This window comes from Bufo gargarizans, chromosome 2, assembly GCF_014858855.1.
Source record: "Bufo gargarizans isolate SCDJY-AF-19 chromosome 2, ASM1485885v1, whole genome shotgun sequence".
NCBI lineage: Eukaryota > Metazoa > Chordata > Amphibia > Anura > Bufonidae > Bufo > Bufo gargarizans.
The window spans coordinates 150,862,173-150,884,437 of record NC_058081.1 but is presented as its reverse complement, the minus strand read 5'-3'; the positions used below and the strand labels follow the sequence as shown (position 1 = coordinate 150,884,437).

General features: G+C 42.3%; 1 protein-coding gene across 4 annotated transcripts in view; it reads left to right on the top strand.

The window, feature by feature from the left end:
- PDE8A (phosphodiesterase 8A) overlaps positions 1 to 22,265 on the top strand; it is a 277,995-nt gene that overhangs the window by 210,848 nt on the left and 44,882 nt on the right. For all 4 annotated transcript variants that reach the window (XM_044279587.1, XM_044279585.1, XM_044279584.1 and 1 more), the window contains exons 2-5: positions 5,278 to 5,334; positions 8,787 to 8,977; positions 13,634 to 13,690; positions 17,581 to 17,638. In XM_044279587.1, coding sequence (XP_044135522.1) covers positions 5,278 to 5,334; positions 8,787 to 8,977; positions 13,634 to 13,690; positions 17,581 to 17,638 — 363 coding nt within the window. The remainder of the gene's footprint in view (positions 1 to 5,277; positions 5,335 to 8,786; positions 8,978 to 13,633; positions 13,691 to 17,580; positions 17,639 to 22,265) is intronic.

The window sequence follows — 22,265 nt, the reverse complement described above, 5'->3', positions numbered from 1 at the left end:
AGTGCAACAAAAGCAATCCTGACAACCTTATTGCACCAAAAGCACAGTTTACATATTAGGGGAAAAAAGTATCATAACTCCAGCACGGAGCCTCTGATCAACAAGAGAAAAACTGAATTTTAATCAGGTGATCCACTGTTGTGTCTGTACAGTTTGATGGGGAGGTCACTGATGACCAACTGCCTTTCAGAAGGCGAAAAATGTTCTGTGTAACCTTCATGTGAACTGGGAGGCACATACTGGTTACAGTAAGCACCATATTGATCTGCACTTAATGAATCTGTAAATACGGCCATGTGCATGTGTCCTAAGGCAGGAGGGAAGCATATTTTTATATTTTTTCCCCCCCAAAAAAGTTCCTACATTACATTAGTTTTTCCTTAGAATTCATCGTGTAACCCCCAGACCTATTGTATATTGAATGCTGGTTAATGAGAATAGCAGGACGTTTTTCATTTCCAGAAAAATAATCTTGCCTGCCGGAATACTTTAATACTGTAAGTGATGTCTGAAGAAGACTAGACAAAACTTTCACTGGCGAGTTTTTCCGGAGTCAAGGTCGAGTACAGATGATAAATGTTCACTTTATCTTTTACTGGACTCAATAACAAACCTTGTTCCAGCAGCCGCTCTTTGCTGATTTTCTTTTATACCCTTGTTGGTAGATAGATGTGTGTTTGGTGTTTTGCTACCATAGCTGTTGGATATCTTGCAGGTTGTTGTGGTCAACATAAAGTGAGAACCATATTGGTCTTCAAGACCTTTACAGTGTTGAAATGTTTTTTCTTTTGTCTATTAAAGTTCACATTCTCAGGAACTGAGGCCCATAATTGTCACCATTTATTTCGTTTAAAAAAACATTTATTTGGTTTTTAAGCATAGTTAAGTACGAAGACTTACAAAGGTAGTTCTTAAACAATGTTACATAGAACAAAAATCATTCTCAGAGCTATACATACATTTGTTCAGTTCATTTTGCATTCAGAATAGCATTGATAATCTATTGAATATGTGGGGCAGTTACATTGAGCAAATAGAGGCCTGTTATACCATAATAATGATACGTAAATCATAACGAAATACTGTAACGCATGTCTGGGGCATGAGAGGAGGACAACCAAGGATCCCATGCATTTCGTATACGTTAAATGTGTCAGTACGAATAGCTTACATCTTCTCGTATTGAAGAATTTTATTAATTCTGTCTAGCACTGCTTGGAAGCCGAGTGAGTTAGAGCGCCACTTAAAAGCAATGTGAATTCTAGTAGCCAACAATATGTATTGGGATAGTTTGAATCTGGCATACGTTAGCCAGTGGGGTTTATCACCTAATAAACATAAAGGTAGCGTCATAGGGAAATTACATTTTAATACTGTTGAAAGCAAATTAGTTGTCTGGGCCCATAAACGTCTAACAACTGGGCAAGACCACCAAATGTGAAGCATCGATCCCTCTTCCTCACAACCTCTGAAGCATTTAGGAGAAATTTCTGGATAGATACGATGGAGTCTGGCAGGTACCATATAGGTTCTGTGTAGTATTTTAATTGAAGTTTCTGCTAATGTGACCTGCCAGGATCCTTTTGTGAGAGTTTGGGATCTCTGATACCATTTGGAGGGTGGGAATTCTTGTTGCATATCCTCCTCCCAGGCTTTCATATAGGGTAGCTTATCCCCTTCAGGAAAGGAGCATAATGATCCATAGATTCGTGACAGTAGCTTCTGTCTATATAAGGAGTAAGTAATAGATCGTTCAAACGGGGTAAATGTTATATTTTGATTGAGCGTTTGTATAGACCTCAAGAAAGAAAACACTTGATTCATATTAAGGTATTCCCTGACAGGAGGGGAGTGGCTTTCCTTGAAGTCTATGGTTGAGATCAATGTGCCTCTAGTCAGGAACCTATATAATGTGCAAAATCGGTTGGTTAACCACCACAAGAAATTGTGAAGTTGGAGACCCGGGGGGAATTTGGGGTTCCCTAAAAGGTACGTTGGTGGGGACGGTCTGGATTGAAGAGTATTTTTAAATCTGACCGCTCTCCAGAGTATCAATGAGTAATACGACAACAGGGAATTAGAGCGTATGGAGTGTGGAATAGTACCCTCATTCCAAATTAAAGGGATTCTGTCACCTCCCCTAAGCCACAAAAACGATTTTAAAGCAGCCATGAAGCACAGCTTACCTGGATTAGGCTGTGCTGTTTTATCTTGAAATCCGTCCAGCAGTTACTGCAAAAAACGACTTTGATATGTAAATGTGTCCTGAAGGTGCCCAGAGGGGCGTTTTTTTCTTCTTAGTGAGCCCAGTACCGCCCCTCTTTCAGTGCCCAGCCCGCCTTCCTTGTACTGTCTAACCGCCGCCTCCAGCCTGCCACAGCCTCTCCTCCCCCTCCCTCACGCCGAACGAACTCTCGCACAGGCACAGTACCCACTGAGGGCTGCGCCTGTGCGATCAGCAGGAGACTGAGGGCAGCAGCTTCATCCTTGTCACTGGGCTCGGCGCAGGCGCGATGTCAAGTTCCTGCGCAGGCGCGATGTAACCACGGCCGGGCACAAGCGCAGAAGATTAGACGAGGACGATGCCAAGAGGATTCAATTGCCCATGCGCAGGATCTTGACTGGGGAGAGTTGTAGCCGCCGCCCAGCGAAGTGAATATTGATGAGCTGGGCGGGGCTTCAGAACGGCAATTGGGAGCGGCTGGCTGGGCGCAATTTGAGATTAAACGCCGCCCCTTGGGCAGATTGGTGACGAGACAGGCAGGTTATAAAACTTAATTTTTCGGTATTGATAAGGTGGACAGGGGGGATACTTAGATGCTTTTAATAGACTGTATAAGACCTGTAATGTCATATATAACTAAATATGCTGATTTGGCCATATAATAAGAGACCCACATAGAATAGAACCTAAGAGAGGTAAACGTCCTCAACAATGTGCTGGACATGATGCATTATTTATAGAACTTTCAGGTGAACCTCGTTCTGCTTGAACCGGTAGAGGCTGGGGTAACTTTGGTCCATACTCTCGCCGGCCGCTGTGGTAGCGGCGTGGATATTGATGAAGTTTGCAGGTCGCATTGTATCCCGGCCCGTTGTAATGCTTCTAGCCCCTCTAATGATGAGTGGACCGTATGGAATCGGGAATTTAATTAAGTTAAAGGGGAATCCCCATCTGTACCGGATTTGCACCTTCTGTAGGGCCTGGGTAACTGGCCTCATCTCTCGCCTCCTGCGGAGTGTAGATGGAGCTAAGTCCGCATACAGGTGGACTGAAGAAGTAGGGTAGCCCTGGTAAAACTGAGAGACCCCTGGCAGCCAATAAAACTTTATCTCCTGTCTCCGGATGGTGGAATTTGAGGATTTGGCAAGTCTGAATTGCGCGGCTTCCTCAGAGCTCCCGATCCATCTTCAGGAGATTCGTCTCCTCTTGCGGTAGTAGTGTAGCAAACAGGATGGAAAGGGTGGATTGCAGGTCTTGAAACGATTCAGGGAGCCCTCTAACCCATAGGTTTCCTCTCCTGGACCTGTTCTCAAGGTCCTCAATTTTGAGTTCCAGGTCTTCCAATTGTGCCTCATGGGAGTTAATGTCTTCCCTGTCACGGCCCAAGGCATCAGAGATTGCCTGGTCTGCCGGAAAAGTTCTGTGAAGGAGCGGGTGTACCCGGTAATCTTGTTCTCCCCTTGGTGCGGGTCATCTTATGGGTCCCTTGCGTGTGTTTTTAGGCTTAGTGGAGCCTGATAAAGGCGCTGAAATGAGGGTTAATTCGGCTAGCGGTGCAGAGCTCACTAAAGTATGTCTTCCTCGTGAGCCTTGCACATGCGCCCCCCTGTCACCATTATTTAATACTGCTGTGAGAGGAGTCTACGGGGGCACTTGCTTTTTGGTAGGAAATCCACCCATCAAAGAGACTAGAGAGACCGTTCATCTGCAGTACTAGACAGAGCCTATTGACAATAGCTGAGCGGCGTACTTGGCTATTTTCGGAAGTCCCATTGAAATTAATGGGAAGTGCACCGCGCAGGAGCAGCCACCGCTCCATTCACTTCTATGGGGCTTATGGAAAAAAACTGAGGCAGTGCTTGGTTATTTTCAGCAGTCCCATAGAAATGAATGGGGGGTGGCCGCGCATGCCTGGTGCTCCCTCTGGCACTTTGCAGGCTTTGTTTTAAGTATAGGTGTGGGTCCTATTTTTCTCAGCAATGCAGGCACATATGAACCAACACAGATGCCTTCAGCTGCCAAGAGCACATACAATAGGTCAGCCAGTTTCATTGGTACAAATCTGCCGACAGATGCCCATTTAATATTGATGACCTATGCACAGGATAGGTCTTCAATATCAGATCGGCGGGGGTCCGACAGCTGGTTGAAGAGAAGGCTGCGCTCCGTGCCAGCGCAGCCTTCTCTTCATTGTTTACCTGCTTGCCGTCAACATCGCATTGGTGAGCAGGTGTAATTATAAGCCATCCCATTCACTTCTATGGGACGGCTCGTTCCTTTTCAGCTCCTGTTCTAGAACAAGCAGTCTGCAACTTGCATTGCATTTTGTTGTGATGGGTAATCTTTAAAGTGGTTGCCCTGTGTATTGAAAAAAATCCCTCATGGCAGCAGTTCTTATAAAAAATTAAAAGAACGTATACTTACCCATTTCATCCCCCATCGCTTCAAGCGCTGCTACTCTAATCCTCTCTGCTGCTGCAGCCATGATGTCATCTTCTTGGTTGCAGCGATGAGGTGCCCATGTACACCAGACATCGCTGCAGCCAGTCACAGGCCTTAGCAGTGCACAGCTTAGTGGTAAACACTGCTGAGGCCAGTGATTGCTTTTTAATGAATCTGAAGGGGCTTGTAATTCATGGACTGCAGCATACGGCGGACTCCCGTTCTTGAGATGAGGGAGACCATCAACTATCAAGACATTTTATGGCGTATTCCCTCGATATGCCATAAATGTTCAGAAAGGTCTACCCCTTTTAATGACTAATTGGCGGTTATGGAAATGACCAAGCAGGAGACCCCAGCTGTCAGATATTTGATATATCCTCTGTACATGCCATAAAATCCTCTTATCGGAATATCCCTTTAAGATGTTTCATCATTTATAATTCTGCCATGTGTCTATGTATGTAGCCCCTATGTGACATCGCTTTGTATTTTCATACGATGTTTTTTTTTTTTTTCCTACGGATCTTAAGTATAAAATTATTATATATAAAGTATATAATGAAGCTATAATAAAAGTATAAAGCTAATTTGTTTTATTTTTCTCATAGGCAGCTGTAACAGAGGTGCAGTTTGGTCCGATGAGACTCCACCAAGATCAACTTCAGGTATGGTTATGTCAAGTTTTACTGTGTACATTTTCAAATTTGCTGGTACCTTCGTATGATGAAGCCAAAATGTATGTTGGAGAATCCGCAACTGTGACCACCTCATTCCATATCCTGTGTGTCGAGCTGGGACCAGGAAATGGAGATCAGGAGGCTTCCAGTAAGCATCGGAACAGCAGCGGTGGGGGAATGATGAGGGGAGTAATGCTTTTATTTTTTATTTATTTTTTTAAACCGATTCTGCCCCAACTTCTTAAATTTTTTATTTTACCTATGCAGCCAATGAAAATTTTGGATCTGGTACCTCTCATTAGAACAACTGCATCCTTTCAACTGTTGCTAAATTTTAAAGATTATTTGAGACTGGATCCTTCAGAAATTATACTTTACAAGACTCTCTTTAATTTTCGGAGTTAGCCATCATGCACACCGCTGTATTACAGATGCTTACAAGATCCATGTTGTCGGAGGCACCATAGGTCGTCAGATGAAATGCATGTATGGAACCCTGCGTACTCTGTGTGCTGCCATACAGGTTCTGTGCAGGAGCAAGGTCCGGACATGCTGCTTTTGTAAATAACAGTGGAGTATGGTATTGTCAAGGGAGCGTGTCCTCGCACAATCTAGTTTTGTTCATTTAGTGCTGATTTTATCAGACTGCATAGCGCCACAGCCTGTTAATAAGGTCAATGAAACAGCGCAGAATTGTAATGGGCTAATGCAGGTTAACGAACCGAACGCTCCCAATAACTGCCTGATTATGAACAGAGGGTAGAGCTGCATTCACATGCAGCAATCATCTCCTCTGTATGGAGACAAGCAATCAACAGTACACAGACCGATCGGCTATTTGCTGCATAGCGATGAGCAAGCGTTTGCTTGTTTGTTGGGTTTTCAGCAGTATCTTTACACTGGGCAATTATCGGGAATGAATGGTTGTGTGAATGCTCATCTATGATAATTACCTCAATTTTTGGCCCTTCTCGATGGGACTTAAAGTTGTTTTCCAGCCCAAACCCCTTTTCAGTTTGGTCCAGGACTGTGTTCTACCTAAAAAGAATTGAACACACCTGCTCCCCTATTCAGTTCCAGGAGCAAAGCTTCATTCGGTGATCCTTCTGGTCCCCTGGATGGGGTCATGTGGGCATTGGGACATATAACTGCTGAGGTCAGTGAATGGCTGCAACAGCACATGTGATCCCGTCCAGAAGGCTTGCTCAGTGCTGGAATGGCATGTTGGGTCAAACTAAGCAGGGGTTTAGGGCCACAGCATACAGCATCTCTGAGCTCATTTAGAGAGAAGGGTTTCCCTTCAACAATCAAACAGGAGCCATTTGGTTACTATGGCAGCTGGGGGCCTTGTGGAGGCTCCCAGGCCTGCCATTGTAAAGTTCCACAGGAATATAGCATTAGTGCAGTAGACTGCAATACCGTTTTATTGCAGTCTATGGTATAAGCAATCCACTGATCACCTATTAAAATCCCCTAGGTGGGCCAAAAATGGATTAAAAAATGTAAAAAAAACACAAAAGAATGAAACATTCAAAACCACTCCATTTTACAAATAAAAATAAACCTCATTGGTAGCTCTGTATCTGAAAATGCCCAAACTATTATACTATAAAAATATTTATCCCATACAGTTACATTTCTTAGTTGTTTCGCCTCCTCAAGAATTTTTCTAACTGTGATCAAAAAGTCATAGATACTACAAATTGTCCTGCAAAAAAGAACCTTTAGGCTCAGGATTGTGTGCGGATTTTCCGCAGATTTTAAAATCCGCAGCATGTCAATTTATTTTATTTTTTCTGACCCGATTTTCTTCATTCACTTAGTAAAATCCGCATGCAAATCTGCACCAATTGATGCGTATTGACCGCACAGATTTGCTTACGAACACCTGCGGGTTTCAGTGCGGATGCTCCGCACATGAATCCTTGACGTGTACATGTACCCTTACACAGCTCTGTAGATGGAAATATAAAAAAGTGTTGGTTCTGAGAATGTTGTCCCCAGCGACCTCCCTGTCCAACTGTTTGCATAGACACATAGCTGTGGTTCACCTGATCCAAGGCTCTGTTTCCGAGTTATGATACGTTTTCATAATATGCAAATTAGACCTTTGGTGCAATGATGGTTTCGCCGTTGCTCTTTTTGCACACAAGCTCCACTCCTTTCTGCCTCCAGCCCCACCCTGGCTGCTTTCCCGTTTGCTGGCTCTGTAAATCAAAGCAGCCCGGGAGGGGCTGATCATGGATGCAACAAGAGTAATGGTGACGCCCTCATTGTGCCAAAGGTCTAATTTTCATATTAAGAAAAAGTATCATAACTCAGGAACAGGGCCTCGGGTCAATAAAAAAATAAAAATAAGCATTTTAATCAGGTGAACCACTGCTATGTGTCTATGCAAACAGTAGGATATGGAGGTTGCCGGTGACAGATTCCACTTAAAGTATTAAAACCACAAATATTACATAAATTTGGTATCGCTGTAATCATACTGACCTGCAGAAAAAAAGGTAACAGCAGTGTGAATTATATATAAAATAAACCTATGAAACAGTAGTGCAGTTGCATTTTTTTCCCTGTTTCACTTCATTTAATAATTTTTCCAGCTTACCATCACATTTTATGGAATATTGAATGGTCACATTACAAAGTATAACTCGTCCAGCAAAAAAAAAAAAAAAAATCCATATATGACTGAATGAAAAACTAAAAAAGTTTGGCTTTTGGAAGGCAGGGGGTAAATCTGAAAATGCGAGAAAAAAAAAATGAAAATTACTGCGTGGAGAAGGGGTTAAATGTATTTTTCTGTACTAGCACCATCTACCACAATTGTTTTACTTAAAAAATAAATAAAGGCTAGCGGAAGAAAACTCTTCAGTTTTGTCCCCATTTATTGTCAATGGGGACAAAACTGAACGAAACGGAGTGCACCAAAATGCATTCTGTTTCGTTTGGTTGCATCCCCATCGCGGACAAAAAAACGCTGCAAGCACCAAGCGTGGTGCGAAACAAGACGGATCCGTCCGGACACAATGTAAATGGAGAAAACAAATCTGTCCCCATTCGACACAATAGAAAACGGATCCGTCCCCTATTGACTTTCAATGGTGTTCATGACGGATCCATCATGGCTATAGAAGACATAATACAACCGGATCCGTTCATGGCGGATGCATGCGGTTGTATTATTGTAACAGAAGAGTTTGTGCAGATCCATGGTGGATCCGCTAAAAACGCTAATGTAAAAGTAGTCTAAATCTGTTTTTGTAGCAGAATAGAGATATCTGTGGATCCGGGAAGTCATTATCTGTGGTTTTGTGTCATAACATCAGAAGACAAAATAATGTTATTGCTTTGAAATAAATTATTCAGCAACCGAAAATATTAGTTCCATTTAACACACATAGAGACATTCTTTCTTCCTTCTTGTTTCTGTTAATTAGGTACTTTTAGTATTTGCCAAAGAAGATAGCCAGAGTAATGGATTCTGTTGTGCATGTGAGAAAGCGGGCTTTAAGTCTAACATTGCCAAGACGCCAGAATCTGCTTTGGAAAGCTTTTTAGATAAACGTCATGAAATTATCATTATCGATCATCGACAGTCGCGGTGTTTTGATGCAGAAGCTCTATGCAGGTAAGCAATGCTTTATCATCCCTACTCCTATCCAGCCATAATATATATATTTCAGAATTAGACTAACGTGTCTACGGTAGTTTATGGGTCTTACTGGTTGGATGCAAGCCTAGGTGCCGGCATATATATTGTTTTTTTAATCGGATCATTTTTTTTTTTATTTGTTTTTATAAATTGACAATTTCCACAGAAACGACAACCATCTTACTTCTCTGCCTTGGATGATACAGAAAATAGACATTTCTCCACATACTGCTAACTAACATAACCCCTTCCCCCATCTCCCACCCCTTTATTCCGGTATCAGCTGATCGCCTAAACAGAACCAATGGACAATTCCGTGCACACCAGCCACAGGTCCCATAACTTCCCAAACTTGAGAGGGCATCCACTTTTCTTAAAAAACACCTTCTCATACATCAGCATTGTATTCTACCGATTGGGGAGTAGTCTGTATCCAGTGTAGTACCATTAGTGTCCTAGCCCCCTATGGCAGCCTATCTGTGGCCACTTGGACCAATGTCCCACCAACTATATCAGTCACATAAATTTGCATATACATTGTTTAAGTAAAAGCACCGTTATTGGGAGCTAAAACCTATCCAGGTCTATCAGCAGTTTTTTTGTTTTTGTTTTGTTTTTTGGATTTTAGTCCATATTTAAAGGTGTTGGCCACGTTCTGGCCACTGTTGACCAATGTGTAGGTAAGATGACTATATGGCACTAATATAGCCTCTGCTGATATTCTGTGCCATTTGTTATCTCATAAACCATTCTCCTTGTTGGGCAAATCAGTGCTGTCTGCATAGAAGTCCTGTCCATAAGATGGCCGCTGATGGAAGACCAGACATATCACTATTCCAATACATTGCACCTGCGCTAAACTCCCAACAGTGCAGATGGCAGGTGACGTGTATCTGAATGGAGGAGACAGTCATATTTTCCTGGTTACATGACCCTCCATCTAAAGCCATTTTATAGACAGGACCTCTGTGTGGACAGCACAAATGACGTCTGGCATACCGTATGAAATTTAGAAAATGGGGCAGAATATCAGAAAAGGCTATGTTGGTATGGGTGGGTTCACATCAGCTAGTTGCCATCCGTTTGATGTATTCATTGGGGAAAAAAGGGATACAATGGCACAGCACACAGCGCTTTTGTATCCTGCAGATTCCAGAATTTTTTTTTTATACGTTAACATATAAGTTTTTATTACAATGGAACTGTATGGTGGCGGAGGCCGCTGTATGGCATCTGTCTGAAGCATCTGTTAACGTATACAATAAACGGATGGAAAAAACGTGATGTGGACCCAGTCTTAGTGCCACATAGTCCTTTTATAAACATTCATCAACAACAACCAGAAAGTGTCCAATCCCTTTATGAACCGTTTATTTAAATAATCTTTAAAAAGCTGACCATCTACTAACCTACACCGTACCTGAAGCGGTATTTTGTTTTCAGTGTGTGGCACTACCATAACTCCTCACACTCAGATCTTCCCTTCACACATTACATTCTGTTATTTGTCTGTTCGTGTCACCTGCGCCTCAAAAAATCTCCAGAATCCACCCTTTTCTTACTGTGGAAATGGCCAAAATGCTTATTATTTTTATGATTACCGTAACTCGTTATGAATTGGTCTTCTCCTCCCTAAACTCTCCCCTCTCCAAACTATCCTGGTTCATCTATTTGTCAACCCTGTGCCAGTCTCTGCACTGATTGCCCATACAATATTGAGTAAATCTCACTTACCTACAAGGCCCTCCCCAGCGCCCCCTACATCTCCCCATCTCTGTATTCCTAGCATCCATTCTCTGCATTCTGCCAACATCCACCATAATCCAAACCTCCTCCTGGTGGTAGAATGTGCTACCCCAAACACATTTGGTTAATTCTCAGCCGCCAGCGTATTAAGCACTCCCTAACAACCACATCCCGTATCTGACTTTACTCTGTTTAAGCCCCCATTTTCTTAATTATTTGCCAAACCCTTTATTTAAGAGCACGTTTACCCCCCCCCCCCCCCCCCCCCCATACTTCATCCAAATGCACTTGGTATCTGTACATACTCAGATACTGGCTGGTGACCGGCAATCTCGTGCGTACTACCTCATTTTCTACTGATTGCTTGACCATTGTAAAAAACAAGCACTTTTGTGTCACCCCCATTTCCTTCTAGATTGTAAGCTCTTGTGAGCAGTGTCCTTATCGTTTTAATAGCAGATTAGTTTGTTACTATGTCATTTCTGATTTTGTTAGTACATGTACCCTCTGATTGTAAAGTGCAGCGGAGCATGTGGCCTCATGGATACTCAGTATGTCGGTCTGTAATATGACATCCGAGGGAGCATGCCACAAGTTTCTTCATTGTCTGATTCATATGGGATCTTACAGGAGAAAAAGCAGCTTGGGCCACATAGACTTCTATGGGGTGGTAGTTATAGCTATGACTCTGCGTAGCACTTGAACGTTTTCTGCTGTGCGGTGCCCCTTACGTGGCAGGCAATGTGTGCCCTTTTTATCTATAAAAAGCCACCAATACAATAAACGTGTGTAAATATGTGGAGTGTAGGGGACTGATAATACAACATATAGTACAAAGTATTAATGGAAATGTTCATTACAGTTTTCCTAAAAGTGGTAAATCCTTGGCTTTCCCGGTGATAACGTGTCCTGGCAGTGCCTGTGTAAATATGACTTGGTACAGAGACAGTTCAGCCAGTATCCTCTTTTCCCCAGGGACCCACCTTCTCAAAGTTGATGATCAATTATCTTGCAGCTTCTTGCTGCTTCCTCCCGCAGTATGAGAAGGTGTCCCTGGCTCACATAGCTAAAAGGGTCCTCCTAGTCCAAGGCAAGAGCCACTGAGCTGGATGCTGACAAGGGCTCCAAAACTGAACAGACTCAGGTACAGGCTATTACTGAAAAAAATGTGTGTTGGTGGAGTTTGAGATTTGCGAACAGAGGTCAGGTAATATTTTTATGTGGCTGTACAGTGGGCCCCCAACCAGTGTATATTTTACTAGTGGGCACTTGGTCCCTTAGTCCAACACTGCACATTAGTCCAGACAGGAGCAGGAAGAGGAGCACAGGGGGACCCTGGAAGAGTTATTTCCTACAGCAACCTGTGGTTATCCCATGACTAATGTAAAAAACATGAGAATCTCTTTCTAACAAAGCCAGAACCAGCGCTGTACCTCACATGGATCCAGAGATTTCCTCATTCACTGCTCTGCTAGATTTATATTAAAGGGGTATTCCCGGCACATACAATGGGGGCATATCACTAGGTTTCCTGGGGTCCGTCCACAACCAAGCGCTGTTCCCATACACGCGGCCCCTGCTCCCATTCATTTCTATGGGGCAGACTGAAATAGCCGAGCCAGCTGGCTCAGCTATTTTCGGCGGCCCTATTGAAATGAATGGAGGGCGGCTGTGCATATGCAGTGCGCCCTCCATTCATTTCCTCGCTCCGTTCTCGTAGGTGCAGGTCCCAGAGGTGGGACACCCACCTATCAGACAATGGGGGCATATCCTAGTAATGGAAAAATCCCTTTAAGCTGACAGCTCAAGGGGAGTGTCTTTTCTGCTGCTGTCTCAGCTCTCCCTATCACAGCTCAGGGGGCGTGTCTCAGCTCTCCCTATCACAGCTCAGGAGGTGTGTCTCAGCTCTCCCTATCACAGCTCAGGAGGCAGTTGAAGGATGAAACTTAGCATGTGTGGCCTTCGCAGGTCAAAGAAATAAGAAAAAAAAAAAACAGCAGGTGGCGCTATACAGATACATTTTATTGAATAACTCCGTGGCTATGCTAAATTTTTAATTACATGCAATTCTAAAAGTATTCAGACTAATCTTGGGACAACCACTTTAAAGGGGTTCTCCGGGAATTAAGAAACTGAAAATACTTAAATATTACTTCATTATAAATATATTTCCAAATATCTTTTCATTATAGTGACTCGTTTTGTCTAGGGAGCAATCATCAAGGGAAATAAAATGGCCGCCGTCCTATTAGTACACACGAAACCTGTCCTAATCACATAGCAGGACAAGTTTCAGAACACTGAGGTAAAAGAGCCGCCTTATCCTCCTCTCCTACTATTGTGATCCTGAATACAGCTGATCTTTAGCTGAATCTCTGTAGAATGGAGTTCATGAGCAGACATGAAGTACAGAGAGGACAGACTGTGGTAATGGAAACTGCATACAAGTGCTACTGCTCATCCCCACCTCCTCTCAGTACTTCGTATCTCCTCATGAACTCCATTCCTACAGAGATTCAGCTGAAGATCATATTAAACTGTATTTAGGATCATTATCCCTGACAGGCAGAGCAGAGAGGTGGATGAGGCAGCTCAGTTTTGTGAGGTAACTTGTCCTCCTGTGTGATTAGGACAGGTTTTGTGTGTACTATTAGGGCGGCCGCCATTTTATTTCCACTGATTGCTCCCCAGACAAAATGAGCCATTATAACTAATAAAAGGTATTTTGGAATGTATTTATAATAAAGTAGTATTTAAGTATTTTAATTTTCTTAATTCCTGGAGAACCCCTTTTAGTTAGAACATCAAGAGACATTGAGGTTCTCGACAGTAATGGCTTTTTGGGATTTTGTTGCTGACTGTTTCTTTCCTTTGTTCATATTTAAGGTCCATCAGAGCTACCAAACCTTCAGAAAACTCTGTCATCATTGCTGTCGTTAGAAAGTAAGTATCAGTATGACTCTTATTAAATTTTCTGCTCTAAAATATTATTAAACCCCCTACTGATCATCTTGAAAACAGTTTGTTCAGACAGGAAAGGACACTACTGTTTTAAACTGTATTCAGGCTGTGTGGCTGAGGGCTCTTTCTAAAGGCTGTAACTCCAGTTTTATGGCAGCTGGCATCGCCATCCTGGTCTTGTTTTAAATGTGTGGGTCCCCCCTGGGGATCTTTTCTACAGACCCCTCAGCTTGGCCAGAACCACAATGGGAATCATACTTAACTGATCTCCGCTTTGTTTCAGCTCCATTACTCCCCCTCAGGTGCCACAGTTTTCGAGTCTCCCTGCGTCAACATCTGGTTTGACGTGGGTCACAAGGCCACTGTAGCCAATGACTGGCCACAGCAGTGACATGTGACTGCTGTGGCCAGTCATTGGAAATTTTCTTTGGGAAGATAGCAACACTACATATGCTGCATCTGTAACATCAGTGGCTAGCCCTGGTGCCTTGAGGCACTGGGGTCAAAGGTTTGAATCCGGGACGATATCTGCATGGAGTTTGTAGGTTCTCCATGTGTTTTACGTGGGTTTCCTCTGGTTTCTCACTGGGGACAGCAAGTGATGATAATGTTTGTAAAGCGCTGTGTAATATGTCAGCGCTATATTATTGAGTAAAATAGATAAAAATAAGTACGTTTATGGGTCATAGAAAAAAAAAACTAAAACAATTCCATAGTTACTGTTTTCTATTCTGTCCTCAAAAGCAATCAAAAATGGCACCAATGAATACAGCAAATCGTACTGCAAAAAACAAGCCCTCACACAGTTATGCTTTAAAAATTACAATTTGTCCTGGAAAAAACCAGCCCTGATACGGCTATGTGAACAAAAATAAAATAAAAAGGTAACATGAGATAGAGAGCCAACACCTACATGACATGGCTGGAGGAATCATGTTTAAAGTCGTCTCTGTCTCATATCATGAAAAACATAGTGATAGTTATGCGTCTAGACGTACATCAATCTCGATGATGAGGCACATGCCCTCATGATCACTAGTGGGAGTGTGGCTGTGAATCATAACAGCAGGTCCACATAAACAGCGGAGATTAGAAAAACCTCTCCCTTGTTTAACCCTTTATATAGACCATCATTAAAGGGGTTCTGCAGTTCTTTTAAACTGATGACCTATCCTCTGGATAGATCATCAGCATCTGATTGTCGAGAGTCCAACACCCAGGACCCCTGCTGATCAGCTGTTTGAGAAGGCAGCGGCGCTCCAGTTTCCCTCAGGCCCAGTGACATCACGACTAGTATTACTGGCATGGGCGGGGCTAAGCTCTGTTCACTTGAATGGACCGTAGCCGCGCCCAGGCCACTGGGCCTGCGGTAAACGGCAAGAAGGCTACAGCGCCGCTGCCTTCTCAAACAGCTAATTGGCAGGGTCTCGGGTGTCGGACCCCCGCCGATCAGATGCTGATGATCTATCCAGAGGATAGGTCATCAGTTTAAAAGAACTGCAGAACCTCTTTAATGCGTAAAAAGCTCTGAGATGGGATCACCAGACTTTCTATATGTGGACAAGTATCCTTGAGTATCCCCTATTGCTTCTCACGCCCATCTGCACTTTTAGCGTATAGCGTGTCATTCAAACAAAAGAGCTTTATTACTTTTGCCAATAGACAGTTCTTCCTTACTTTAGTCCCCTCAGGCTCTTGGACTACAAAAATTTTCCATCATGATGGTATTTATTTATTTTTGTGCAGCTCAGTATTTTTTTTTTTTCTGATTTAGTCCTAGTTAGTAATAGTTTATTACACAGGGAGTTATAAGATTATCATAAGATTCTTTAATTTTTGTTATTGTTGTATAGAAATACACTCATGTGCAGCAATAGACATTTTGGGCCTCGTTTATTAAGTGTTTAACAGGAAAACTGTCATATCAACCAATCAGAGCTCACCTTTTATTTCTTAATGTTATGAAAGAATGAAGGGCTCTGATTGGTTGCTGTGGACAACGAACGCCGTTTTTCTGTACAGTTAGACACATTTAATAAATGAGGCCTTATGAGGGAGACTTATTATCTCTCCTGCATCTGAAAAGTGGTGTTAAAGTTGCATCCTATGTGTTTGAGACTTTTTACCTGCGACCTTTTGAAAAATTGTCGCAGCTCTGCATTTTGTCTTCCGCCCTCACCATTTTCCTTAACCTTTAGAATACTGGAAGTTTTTTCGTTTTTGCGTCTTCATTTTTCTCCCCTATTCTCCTTGAGCCGTAACTTTTATATTTTTCAGTTCACAAAGCCATATGAGGGCTTATTTTTTGAGGGACAAGTTGTACTTTATTATTCCACTTTTTAATATGAAAATATTTCCGAATGGGGTGGAATTGGGAAAAAAAAATGCAATTCCTCCACCATTTTACGGGTTTTGTTCCTACGGCGCACCCTTTGCTGCAAAACTGACACGAGCCCTTCATTCTCTGGGTCAGTACAATTACATTACCACATATCTATAAGTTTTTCTGTCTAAATAGTGTAAAAATGAATTTGAACTTTGGGAAAAAAATAAAACATTTTTTTTTACATCACCATATTCTGACCCCGAAAAATTTTATATAGTTAAATCTACTGAGTTGTCTGCAGGCCCATTTTTTGCAGGACGATCTGTAGTTTTTATTGATACCATTTTGGAGTGTCTATGACTTTTTGATCACATTTTATTAAATTTTTTGGGTAAGAGAAGCGATGAAAAATGGCAAATCAGCCATTTTGACCCTTTTTTATATTTTAATAGTACAGGTGTTTTCAGACGCGGTGATGCCCGTGATGTTTATATTTTTTATTTATGTATTTATTTTTTTATTCTACAGAAAGGTGGGTGATTTCAATTTTTTATATTTTTTAATATAAAAATATTTTTTTATTGTTTTGTATCTTGTGTTTGAGGCTACAAAACAGTGCATTTTTTTTATTTTTTTATATATATACATCCATATTGGTACAGAATTGCTAATTTCTTATGTTGTCCAGGCACCTGCTGGCCAAAATAAGAATTGCAGCTTCAATTGATCTTGGCATCTAAAGGCTTAAATGACCATGATCGGCATTAATTGCCGGTCGCGGTCATTAGCTGCGGGACTCTGCTGTTTGAAGGCGCCATGTTTGCCTATAGCTCCAGCGCCGTACATTGGCAAATATCTTCATTTACGCCAGTTCATATATATATATATATATATATATATATATATATATATATATATATATATATATATATATATATATATATATATATATACACAGCTTCTCACTACAGCATATGCAAAATAAAATGGTGCCAGTAGAAAAGTACAACTTGTCCTGCAAAAAAACAGCCCTCATATGCCTATGCAAATGGGGAAATAAAAAAGTTATGGCTCCGGTAAGACAGGGAGTAAAACAAATAAAAACAAAAAAATTTAAAATCGCTGTGTGCCGGCGGCAGGTCGCTACTTAACAGCGCAATCTAGTGCAGGCACCACTGTTGATTTTATAAGCATGCTTAAAATTCACAATTGCCTGATGAACAAGTCAGCCATTTGGAGGTAGTATTAGACTGCCAGATGATAGTTAGTGTGCTTCTGGCAGTCTAATACACCCCAGGGCGTTTACATTTTAGTTTTCCAGTGAATATCAGAACGTTTCAGCATCAGGGAGCACCCATGAGCCCAGACCCCAAAGTGCATGAATGTTCCATCTGAGTTGGGACTAGCCTGAGATACTATTGTTTACATGGTAAATGACATGTATTCAGCTCACGAGATTAATGGTGTTGGAACAGTGGCCGTGTGACAGATAATGCCTATTCTGCTAATGCTTTTCCTTTTTATTTTCCATGTCCTGCCACTGAAGACAAAGTGATCGAGATGAAACGTCGATAATGCCTCTAATATCTGCAGGATTTACCAGGGTATGTGCAATGAAAACCTCTCTGCCAGAGAGTTAATCGGCAGTTTGGAAAGTTGACAAGTTTTTTGCTGTTTTGCCTCCAGCTTTCAAATGCTGACTATATTAATGCCGAGGATGGCCTTTTGTGAACACACCTGTATATTTCCTAGTAGGGAAACACAAGAGTGGGGGTCATATTCTAGATTGCGTAGAATAAAGGCAGTGTTTAGACACTGAGGGCTATTATGACAGCCCCATAGCCGTGGGGTCATCTCATGAAGACCACCTCTGTCCATAAGTTCATATGCTTGGGGACACGTCACCAATGAGACCAGTCATTGGCTGCAGTGGCGCACTTGACCCCGTCCGTGAATAAGTTGACAGATGGAGTGAAAAAAGCCAGGATGAAGTGTCGGGGAGCAGGTAAGTATGGATTTTCCCACGGGTACATCTGGCTGCAGAAAATTGTTTATATGTCTACAGCGGTGAGATGTACCACTGAGGCCAGTGATTGGCGGCAGCAGTGACATGGGGTGTACAGCACGTCATGGCTGCAGTCATGTAAACTGCAAATCCCAGCGGGGTGGACAGGATTAACTAGTGAATATAAGATCTTTTTAAAAATATATACAGGTCCTTCAAAAAATTAGCATATTGTGATACAGTTCATTATTTTCTGTAATGTACTGATAAACATTAGACTTTCATATATTTTACATTCATTACACACAACTGAAGTAGTTCAAGCCTTTTATTGTTTTAATATTGATGATTTTGGCATACAGCTCATGAAAACCCAAATTTCCTATCTAAAAAAATTAGCATATTTCATCCGACCAATAAAAGAAAAGTGTTTTTAATACAAAAAAAGTCAACCTTCAAATAATTATGTTCAGTTCTGCACTCAATACTTGGTCGGGAATCCTTTTGCAGAAATGACTGCTTCAATGCGGCGTGGCATGGAGGCAATCGGCCTGTGGCACTGCTGAGGTGTTATGGAGGCCCAGGATGCTTCGATAGCGGCCTTAAACTCATCCAGAGTGTTGGGTCTTGCGTCTCTCAACTTTCTCTTCCCAATATCCCACAGATTCTCTATAGGGTTCAGGTCAGGAGAGTTGGCAGGCCAATTGAGCACAGTAATACCATGGTCAGTAAACCATTTACCAGTGGTTTTGGCACTGTGAGCAGGTGCCAGGTCGTGCTGAAAAATGAAATCTTCATCTCCATGAAGCTTTTCAGCAGATGGAAGCATGAAGTGCTCCAAAATCTCCTGATAGCTAGCTGCATTGACCCTGTCCTTGATAAAAACACAGTGGACCAACACCAGCAGCTGACATGGCACCCCAGACCATCACTGACTGTGGGTACTTGACACTGGACTTCAGGCATTTTGGCATTTCCCTCTCCCCAGACTTCCTCCAGACTCTGGCACCTTGATTTCCGAATGACATGCAACAGTCCAGTGCTGCTTCTCTGTAGCTCAGGTCAGGCGCTTCTGCTGCTGTTTCTGGTTCAAAAGTGGCTTGACCTGGGGAATGCGGCACCTGTAGCCCATTTCCTGCAGACGCCTGTACACGGTGGCTCTGGATGTTTCTACTCCAGACTCAGTCCACTGCTTCCGCAGGTCCCCCAAGGTCTGGAATCGGTCCTTCTCCACAATCTTCCTCAGGGTCCGGTCACCTCTTCTCGTTGTGCAGCGTTTTCTACCACACTTTTTCCTTCCCACAGACTTCCCACTGAGGTGCCTTGATACAGCACTCTGGGAACAGCCTATTCGTTCAGAAATTTCTTTCTGTGTCTTACCCTCTTGCTTGAGGGTGTCAATGATGGCCTTCTGGACAGCAGTCAGGTCGGCAGTCTTACCCATGATTGCCGTTTTGAGTAATGAACCAGGCTGGGAGTTTTTAAAAGCCTCAGGAATCTTTTGCAGGTGTTTAGAGTTAATTAGTTGATTCAGATGATTAGGTTAATAGCTCGTTTAGAGAACCTTTTCATGATATGATAATTTTTTGTAGAATTTGGGGTTTTCATGAGCTGTATGCCAAAATCATCAATATTAAAACAATAAAAGGCTTGAACTACTTCAGTTGTGTGTAATGAATCTAAAATATATGAAAGTCTAATGTTTATCAGTACATTACAGAAAATAATAAACTTTATCACAATATGCTAATTTTTTTAGAAGGACCTGTATATATTTTTTTAACTGGTTTTATTGAACAATGGAATTAAAACAAGTTACTAAATAAAATGAAATTGGTGTACATGGGTTACCTTAATTGAAGTGTTTATGCTATATTTGTACATTTCTTGAAATGGTATTTATTGTACATGATCGTATTTCACATGACTATAGACACATAAGACATGGATGGAAAGGCACATACACAAGGAAGGTAATGATGAAGTTACAGAGGTGGGTTTTATAGATACCGGTAATGCATTATTCATGTATCGTGCTGGATATTGTGTAAGCGGAGATGAACACCACAGTCCCCACACCTTGTCGAACTTAGACTTACATCGCCTATGCTTGTATACAATATATTAATATGAAATTTATGACATTTACCAATGTTTTCCACTGGTTAAGTGACGGACTTCTCTCTCCCATCCATTCCTTGCCAAGATTAGTGATTCTCGGAGGAATACTCTGATATAATGGCAGTATACCGCATTATCTAATATACCCAATAGATATATCTTAGGGTGGGTGTCAATCGGTAGTTTGGTCAAATCTGCTAGGAATTGAGTGATTTCCGTCCAGAATACCAAAGGTCCGCACTATCCCTGGCACAGCGATGGTATCTGGCGTGGGGTAATCTGTCCATCTTATGCAGCATGACCGGTGAGAGGTAACTTTGATGGATAATACATAGCTGTAAGAAACTATTATTAATCGCCGGGGACACATACATAGGCGATTTCAGCAATTCAGAAATGTCTTCATCCGACAAGTCAGGGACCACAGTCCTCCATCTATCCAGCACCTTTAACTGCGTAGAATGTATCTAGTAGTGATCAAATGAGTGTATATAATAGATATACTACCTCTAGGACCCTGTGACCTCAAAACGTCAATTAAAGGATATTTGGATATAGATACCGCGGTGCCAGGAAATTGGGCATTTAGCGCATGTCTGACCTGCAAGTAGCAGTAGAAACCTGTACGGGTCATATGGCATTACGTTTGAATGTGACTAAATGGATAAACCACATTGTCTTGGTATACAGTTGCAAGAAAAAGTATGTGAACCCTTTGGAATGATATGGATTTCTGCACAAATTGGTCATAACATGTGATCTGATCTTCATCTAAGTCACAACAATAGACAATCACAGTCTGCTTAAACTAATAACACACAAAGAATCAAATGTTACCATGTTTTTATTGAACACACCATGTAAACATTCACAGTGCAGGTGGAAAAAGTATGTGAACCCTTGGATTTAATAACTGGTTGAACCTCCTTGCCAGCGCTCGGCTATTTTCGGCGGCTCCATAGAAATGAACGGAGGGCGGCTGCGCATGCGCAGTGCGCCCTCCTCCACTTTCTCTGCTCCGTTCTCCTTGTAGGTGTGGGTCCCACCGTTGGGACCCGCACCTATCAGACAATGGAAGCATATCCTAGCGATATGCCCCCATTGTCTAAGATAGGATAAACCCCTTTAAGCCTACAATATTCAGGGCAGTGTAGGAACCAGCTACAAACATATTCTGCTCAGAAGTCCCAGGTAGATGGGCGTGTCCAGTCTAAAAGGCGTGCCACCCCCAACATATTGCAAGAAAATTTAGACTAAAACCTTCAGGATCACAGGCGCATATCCATGAGGCAAACATAATTACAAAAAACAAAATGGCTGCACACCATTACATATACAAACATTTTTCAAAGTAGGTTCAGTGTCTGGCTCGGTCTCTCCCACCACTGCATCTGCAGCTTCCGGGGAGGAAGATCTGGATGGTGAGTCAGCGCCATCTTGGGCTTCTGTGCGTGCAAAGCATTTTAGCTTCTCTGCTGCTGTGAGGGACTTGTTCCTTGCCATACTGCGTGCCCGGGGTCTGCCCGACCTCCTGCCTCTGTATTGAGGAATTGTGGCGGCTGTTAAAGTTCAGGATGGTAAGAGTTGAGATGGCGTGGAGCGGAGCTCACTCAGGCACATCTGTACATTCCCGCGGCAGGCCACGCCGCCCAAGAGGTTTTTTAATTTTAGTGTATTTGGGGAACTTTTTAAAATAAGTTGGTCAGCCACGTTACTCCTTGCATATATTAAAACTAAATTTTTCTCAGCAATGTGGACACATATGAACATGGGACCAACGCAGATGCCTTTACCTGCCAAGCGAACAGGTCAGCCAGTGTCATAGGTACAAATCTGCTGACAGATGCCCTTTAAACTTGGGTCAGGTTAAAGGATATACCATCCATATTATACAACCTGTTCTTCCAGTGTCATGAAGCGCCGTCTGTGTATAATGCCAAGTGATCTTTTCACTAGGTACTGGTATATTGATGCCTTTATCCATAATATGGCAGTTACCATTGAGGTGATTGGTCCATTGCGACTGCCGCTCTATTCATCTGTCTCTGCCGTGGTAGAGGAGGCGAAACTGATGTGTTTGCATACTGTAGGCCCAAGTTTTATGT